Source organism: Camelina sativa, chromosome 6, assembly GCF_000633955.1.
Source record: "Camelina sativa cultivar DH55 chromosome 6, Cs, whole genome shotgun sequence".
Classification (NCBI taxonomy): Eukaryota; Viridiplantae; Streptophyta; class Magnoliopsida; order Brassicales; family Brassicaceae; genus Camelina; species Camelina sativa.
The window spans coordinates 16,732,037-16,740,258 of NC_025690.1; the positions used below are offsets into that span (position 1 = coordinate 16,732,037).

General features: G+C 34.3%; 2 protein-coding genes across 2 annotated transcripts in view; one reads left to right on the plus strand and one right to left on the minus strand.

Annotated features, from left to right (window-relative positions):
• On the minus strand, positions 3,294-3,794 carry LOC104791814. The gene has a single exon (XM_010517787.1). It carries the CDS (start codon positions 3,792-3,794, stop codon positions 3,294-3,296), a length of 501 nt encoding a protein of 166 aa, XP_010516089.1.
• LOC104791815 (beta-hexosaminidase 1) overlaps positions 6,231-8,222 on the plus strand; it is a 5,088-nt gene continuing 3,096 nt past the window's right edge. The window contains exons 1-8 of the mRNA XM_010517788.2: positions 6,231-6,725; positions 6,858-6,941; positions 7,037-7,072; positions 7,334-7,445; positions 7,549-7,619; positions 7,730-7,860; positions 7,997-8,013; positions 8,165-8,213. Of these exons, the coding sequence (XP_010516090.1) occupies positions 6,375-6,725; positions 6,858-6,941; positions 7,037-7,072; positions 7,334-7,445; positions 7,549-7,619; positions 7,730-7,860; positions 7,997-8,013; positions 8,165-8,213 (851 nt within the window). The 5' untranslated portion in view covers positions 6,231-6,374. The remainder of the gene's footprint in view (positions 6,726-6,857; positions 6,942-7,036; positions 7,073-7,333; positions 7,446-7,548; positions 7,620-7,729; positions 7,861-7,996; positions 8,014-8,164; positions 8,214-8,222) is intronic.

Here is an 8,222-nt window from a genome sequence, read left to right on the forward strand (position 1 = left end):
TTATTCTCAAGGAAACTAGCCAACGAGGTCCACTGAGCCGGAGTTAGAGATGGAATGCCAGCAGAAGGTGTTGTTGTGACTTGATTAGCAATTGCTTGTGAACCACGTCCTTTGTCTCTTCCACGTGTTGAGTTCTTCCCACGGCCAGAACCAACACCGGTCCCTTTGTTTGAAGCCGTTTGATCAAGCCACCATTCAGGATAACCAACAAGTTTAAAGCATTGTTGTTTCTCATGATCGACACGCCCACAATGAGTGCACATAAGAGATTGCTTGGAAACAGAAACCGACAAGCCGATTGTTGTGCTTGGCATCTCCTCTTCCCTTGTCACTGTAAGGTGACGTTCTTCTTGCACAATTTGCGAGTACACTTGCCCTATGTTCAGATCAGGTAAACGTGCTAGCAAATTCGAACGAGTAGTTCCAAATTTACGACCATCCAAACCCATCAGGAATTGATGGATACGAATCGCTTCTTGTTTCTTGTTAAACTGCACCATTGAAGTACAGCTTGACTTCTTACAGCAGCAGGAAAATCCTCTATCAAAAGCAGCAAGATCATCCCACAACATCTTTAACTTGCCGTAGTATTCCTCTACGAATTGTCCGTCTTGTTTAGTTTTCTGTATATCATCGTGAAGTTGATTTTCACGAGTGCTATCGTTCACCGAGAATCTCGTTTTGATGTTCTCCCACATGACAGAGACATCATCAACAATAGAGATAGATGAACGCAGTTTTTCTTCTATGCTAGCCATGATCCAGCCGATGATTAGAGAATTCGCCATATCCCATCGTTCTGCATCTTCGCTACCATCTTCAGGTCGTTGCAAGGTTCCATTGATGAAACCCAATTTTCTTTTTGTTCGGAGAGCATTCATCATGAGCTTCGACCATCGCTCATAATTTTCTCAATTCAACAACACAACGGTTAAAATCTAACCGCTGTGTTCGCCGGGTTGAATCTGGTAAGGTGAGATCAACACCGGTTCTTTCTTTGCATCGTCGCCTGACACGTTCGTCGAGGATTAGGATCGGTTGTTTTTTTTTTCGAGAGCAAAACTTTTAGCACAGGCCCAAGGTAGGCTCTGATACCATGTCAAAGTAGAGAATTGCTCTGAATGTTTTCGTGTGTTATATCAATTGGGAAGAGTACAATATATATAGGCTAACAATTACTTGAACCCTAAGCAAAGAGATAAAATCAAATCTAACAAATATGAGTAATCCTAATCCTCCTAATATTTGTGTATATCGTCTCCTATTAGGAAGTCAAAATCGAAGATGCAGACTACGACTACGGAACCCCCTACACAGCCTCAGCCTCAGCCTCAGAATCAGCAGATGATGAGCTTGAGTTTTAGTAGTCAGATGTCTAAAGAAGATGAGGAGATGGCTTGTTGCCTTGTTGCCTCGATCTGCTCTCTCTGCTTTTAGGGCTAATTAAAGAGGATGATATTATAAGAAGAGAAAAGTGGTCGTTCGTGATAGGGTTAAGGCTCAGCTTGGTCGTGTCGAGCAAGAGACTCGTCGTCTTGCTAACATCCGCGAGGTTTGTTTTTCTTGTACTTTTGCTTTAGAAGATAGTTTGTTTTAAAGATGTGAAATTGTAGAAGAAGATCATGATATAAGCAAAGTGTGAAACTTTTTTTTTTGTTTGCTCTCTCTTAATGACCGTGGACAAAATATTTGGACGTTTCAACTCTTCCTACATTTAACGGATTTGAAAGTATTCACAGGTTTCTTTTTAACGATGAGATTATCATTCAAGTCATCAAAATATTTTGCCGTGTGTGGTAGAATGCGATCAATTTAATGTATCTTCCACATTTAATTTCGTGCATTCTTTTGCGTTAAAATGGTTGGTTAACTATGTGGAAGATACATTAAATTGATCGAAATTAAATGTAGAAATTCTTCCACATCATTTTTGCGTTAAATGTAGAAATTCTTCCACATTTAATTTCGTGCATTCTTTTTCGACTTTTCAAACAATCAAAAATGATGTAGTTGCTTAAAAATCAAATCATTATTTCTTAACTATGTTATATATAGTGAGAGGCCTACAAGAAAGCCCAATGACTTGTTTTGATTTTAGTTTCATTTTTTTTTTTTTGGCCCTAATCATAATGATTTGATTTTAGAAATAATCAGATTGTTTCTTGTACATGATGCTATTACACTTCCCCAATTGGTTTCTTTGTTTTAAGAGTTGAACCTTGAGAGCAAACTTAGTTCGAAACTAGTGAGTTTGATACTTTCCATACAGAAAGGTTGCTACTTTGTTAGGTTATGCAAAGAAGATCAGCAAAGTTGAACATCGCTGATTATACCGATGGAACTAAGAGTTAAAAAAACTCTTGAAGGTATTTATGCTTGTTGCTTCCGTAGAGGACTTATCGAAGAAGAAAATGAGAGCTACTTCAAGTGATGCAAATCTCTGTGTTCCCTTCGGTTGACAAAGTCTGAGATAGAAAGAATCATTAAAGAGAAAGCCACAAAGGGTTGCGGAAGGAGGAGAAGAAGAGAATGTTATGGCGAAACAATTGCCCAAAGAAGCTTTCAAATGCAGATGAAGGATCTTCAGTTCCTTCAACAACAACACATAGATTCTTAACAATAGAGGTTGAGATGACCCGGCCAAACATGTTTTTTTTTTTACAGTGAATTATAAATATGCAATAACTTTTTAAGTATATTTATGTTTTGATTCTATGTTCATAATTCAAATAGTCCACAGTCTCTACGAAATATGCCTAAGAAAGTCCTTCGATGCTTGGATGGAACATATTCTAACAAACGAGTACTATATAACGACTAACGAGTACTATATAGGATCAAATGATATTGAAAAAACTAGTGGAAGCGAATCAATCTCACCATCATGAGCTGCAACCTGAAATGGATCGAGGAAGGCCACTTGGTGGAGAAATTTGGGATGGATCAGATTTCTCCTCTTCCTTGAAGCTCTATAGGCAGGTAGAGTCATATGATACCTATAAACCAGCTCCAATAGATTGAAAGTACAGACGAAATTTGATTCTATAACTTAATAAGTATAAGCTTAGTTTTCAAAAGGATGGTTCTTTAAGAGAAAATTAATATACTCCATGTTAAAATAAACTGATTTTTTTTTTCCATGGATTGATGTATGAAAACTTCGAATAAAGAAAGGGTCTAAACATTCAAGCACTCAAAAACTACAAAATGGTTATATTTTATTCAATCAGCTTTGATGATTACATGCATTTGATAAGAGATATAGTGATAACAATAATTTTTTTTTTCTTTTCTTAAGGACCATCCTCCCATTTGAAACAGTATGGTAGGTATCCCATCTCACGAGGAATGCGACAAATAGGGTTTTCATCGCTTCTTCCCACATCCCAAATACATTCTTTGCAAACTGGAGGATCTCCAAATTGTTTATCATCTCTCGATGCTTTAAATATATAAAAATAGTGAGAACCTCCTTTATACCACGTAAAATGACAATGATACTTCGTAGTTTTCCAGAAGTTAACATGAAATCTAAAGCTCCATGTACCATTCCAAGGAATATGGATCATCCCAAAATCATCTTCACTAGACTTGCAATGAACATTCAAAATTTGTTTGTTTCTTACTTTATTACGGATTATAACATGCTTTTCAGCTGAAGGTAAAAAGCCATCGCCGCCCGAAGATGGGGTTTCCGCTGAAGCATTTGATAAATCTAAAACTGAAACAAAAAGAATAAGAGTAGATGACATCATAAACAACAATATAAGATGAGGTTTATCAGTGAAAGCCATTGTTAGGTAAATTATGTAGGATTTGTTAGATACAACTTATAAGCTCCCTATTTATAGATGTAACAAATTAAATGTAAACATTAATGGAACGTTGAATGCATGTAGTTAGTCTATGATAGTATTACTATTTTTTCTTTTTTTTTTCATGTCAAGTTTATGTTAATTCAAAGATGTAAATATATGTAAATTTTTTTATTGTTTTCCTTCGGGTTATAAATAAATTAATTAACCTTTATAGACTTGCATTGCATTTAAAATATTTGGAAACAAATTAATATTTTTGACTGTAAAGACAATATTTTTGATAGTGACTTGATGTTGTCAAGTTATCAATATCAATATTTTGTAGATTCAAAATGTTTTTTTGTTTTGTTTTATCAATGAATTCCGCTGTAATTAAGATTCCTCTTTGTCTCTTTCATGTCTTTCGTTATGGTAGTTTTTTTAAGTTATCTGATTTGCAAAAACCTCGCAACAGTTGAAACATAAGTGTTTTGTATATGGTGAATTGCTCAATCCCTAATAGTCATTGACTTGATTCAATTCATAAGAAGACCAAATCAACTTTTGCGAATGAAGCTTATTATGTAATGTATCAATCATTGCTTTTTGATACAAATAATTAAAACATATAAGAATTTGAATCCGCTGGAATTAAGCACGAACAAACATGAGATAAAGGTGTCAGGTTTACTACGATCTTAGATGACTTCTGTCTAGGAAATGGACTAGCATAAACCTTGACAGTCCCTTTCACGACAAATTAAGTTCCATTTATTGGCTCATCAAGTTTCTTAGATGGTGTATTTGTTATATGGTAGTTGTGATACAAGTACAACAAATTAGAACAACATACTCCCTCTGTTTCATATGAAGTGTCATTTTAGGATTTCTCACACCTATTAAGAAAATCATTAAATTTTATATTTTACTCCTTATTAATATATTATACAATTTTTCTATTGGTCAATAAATTAAATTAATAGGAATAAAATTGGAAAATTTACCAAACATCAATATTAAAAATACAAAGTGATTGACACTTATTTTGAAACAAAACTTTCAGTCTAAAATGACACGTAATATGAAACAAAGGGAATACAAAATTATAGATAATAGAGTATCAGAAATGATGCATGCTTCTATAAAAGAAAAATTTTATCCATTAAAAATAATAATTTGCTCATGTGAATATATATAAAAACTTCAAATAAAGAAAACTGAAACATTATAGTGGTATCATTTATTCAATCAATTTTGATGGTTACATTTTTTGATAAGATATAAAATGATCACAATGATTTTTTTTTTCTTAAGGACCATCATCGCATTTTAAACAATGGGTTGTCTTTCTAAAAAAAAGAGGAATACGACACATAGGGTTTTTATCATGTCTTCCCACCTCCCATATTCATTCTTCACAAACATGATAATCTCCAATCATACTATCATCTCTTGATACTCTAAATTTATACAAAGTAGATTAAGACCCGTGCTAGAGCACAAGTTGAAATTCTTTTTATTTATATTATAACTTTTATATAAAATATAATTTATGTGATTATTTTTAAAAGTTGTTGTGAATAAAACAATATGCAATAAAATCATATGCTAAATATGAGGATTTGAAATTTTTTTGAGATTTTGTTGCTAGTATAATCGAAAATCACTCTTAATCCGTAGAAGAGTGATTAATTTTTGAAATTATATTGCCTATATATGATTAATTAAATATTATGTGGAGATTTTTTTTTTTGAATATCTTTATTAAGAGGATCTGAAATTGAGATTTAACTAATGGTATATAACATATAACCTATCAAATAATTAAATAATTAATCTTATAATCCATATTGTATAGTTTACAGAGAAATGTTGTGTACTTCCGTTTTATTATATAGGGGATATTGAGATCCACCTACGTGCGGCGTAAAATGACAATGAAATTTTGTAGTTCTCCAAAAGTTAACATGAAATTAGAAAGAAACCCCATGTACCATTCTATGGAATATGGATCATCCATAAGTCATCTTCGCTAGAGCTAATAATCCCAGGGGGTTCGACAATAAAATTTCATCAATCCTTTGTGTTTGAGTCCAAAGGAAATAGCTTTATCGATGGAAAAGCATATTGACGTGTTAAACGTTGTTCTCCTAAACTCAGTTTTAAGGGTAATTAAGCTAACAAAATAATGTAGTACAGTACAGTACAGACGAATTGTTAAGGTTGAATGAATCTAAAGTAATGCGGTAGGTAACGTACGAATACGATGGTTTAACTTTAAAGGCTCCCATACTAATTCAAATAAGTAAGTTGTACTTTAATTTAGTTTTTTAAAGAAACGATCATTGGAGTTAAAGAATATGACGTAAGCAAGATTTAAGTATGTGTTGTCCACCGAACTCAAAAAAAAAAAAAACACATGATCCTATTCCTACCTTAGCTCAAAGTGGCTGTTCTTGTAATAGATAAAAACTGAATCTTTCTTTCGACTACAAAAAAAAAAAAGTTGTATCTTCTTCTTCTTATGTAGGAGGAGACAACAAAAATCCTCCGTTGAACAACACACTCTATTCGAAGATGTCACCGAATCTTCTTCTTCTTCTTCTCATATTGATGTTCCTGTCTTTATCTATCACTTCGTCTCTGTCATCTCCGTCACCGGCTGATTCTCCTCCTTATCTATGGCCGTTGCCAGCGGAGTTTTCGTTCGGAAACGAGACCCTCTCGGTGGATCCCTCCGTGGCTTTAATCGTAGCTGGGAATGGCGGTGGATCTCCGATTGTTAGAGCTGCGTTTGAGAGGTATATGGGGATGATCTTTAAGCACGCCTCTGGTAGAGCTTCTCTGTTGGCCAGGATCAGGTTTCTGAGAATGGTTGAGTATGATATCACTTCTTTGAAGATCGTTGTTCACTCTGGTTCTGACGAGGTAACAATAAAAAAAAACCAAAAATAATAATAAAAAAAAAAAACCAAAACTTTGACTCTTTTGATTGGTAAATTTTGAATCATTTGGGATATGAGAGTGACAAATATATTAAATTGGTTTGGTCAATTTCAGCTTCATTTGGGTGTGGATGAGAGTTACACATTGATGGTTTCGAAGAAGAATGAGCAATCCATTGTTGGAGCAGTCACGATCGAGGTTTTGTTGCCTGCTGCTATCTTCTATCTTTATATGAGGAATGTGGCTGTCTGTAATAATCTTATGGGTTTACTAACTCTTTCTTGTGGTTTCAGGCTAATACAGTCTATGGTGCTCTTAGAGGATTGGAGGTGTGTGCTTTCATACGGCGAGAGTCATTGGTTCAAATCCAATAGTAGGTAAACCCGGCCGAAACCCCAGCAAGTAAGTATAAATTCTCAATTTGACTATGTGGTTTACACTAACTTACACTTGCTTTGTTTTGATTGTATTTGCAAAGCTATGTCTTGACTTGTGAACCTTGAACTGTTTGCTCAAACTTCCAAGTTTAGTTCTTGTTGAGTGTTGTTGATTCTTATGCTCTTTTGTGTTCTTCTGTGAAAAATTTGCAGACATTTAGCCAATTGTGTGCCTTTGATTATTTAACCAAATCTGTGCAAATATATAAAGCACCCTGGTATATTCAAGACAAACCTAGATTCCAATACCGTGGCCTGCTAATAGGTAATTTGTCCATATCTCTTTCTTTGCCTTGCTTTCATTCAATCACACATGTAAATAGAATGTAATCATACGCTGGCTATTACTTACCACTTATTCTGTGCAGATACGTCAAGACATTATTTGCCAATTGATGTTATTAAGCAAATAATTGAATCAATGTCCTTCGCTAAACTTGTAAGAAATCATGCTTGTTTTCTTCCCTTTCCCGGATCCACAAAGTTGAACAATCTTCTAATATTTATCAGTTATCTAATTTCTTCCCCATGGACGGTTATGTGAGGTAGAATGTCCTGCATTGGCACATTGTAGACGAGCAATCATTCCCTCTTGAAACTCCTACATATCCTAATTTGTGGAAAGGAGCTTATTCAAGATGGGAACGTTATACTGTTGAGGATGCTTCTGAAATTGTCAGGTAATGGCTTTATGTTTTGTATGTTAAAGAAGTAGTTTGTGTGAGTAATATTAACTATCTTTTCTACTTACTAATACTCTTTATTTTATATTTTTCTTCCGTTTTGTGTTTCATGGTCGGTTTGTGATTTGTGAAGATTTGCCAAAATGAGAGGTATTTGTTTACTAACTCTGGAGCCTAGCATGATCATTATGGCATGAAACTCCTATTCTTTTCGAGTTGAGAATGATTTTAAACGGATTCTATGTGATTACTGATTTCAAATTTGACCAGATACCTCTCATGGTGGAAATATTTATTGCAGGTATTAATGTCATGCCTGAAGTAGATGTCCCTGGCCATGCGGAATCGTGGTAAGGACT

Bases quoted from the DNA above. Each gene is read 5' to 3' on its own strand.
- LOC104791814 (XM_010517787.1), bottom strand. From the start codon at position 3,794: ATGGCTTTCACTGATAAACCTCATCTTATATTGTTGTTTATGATGTCA.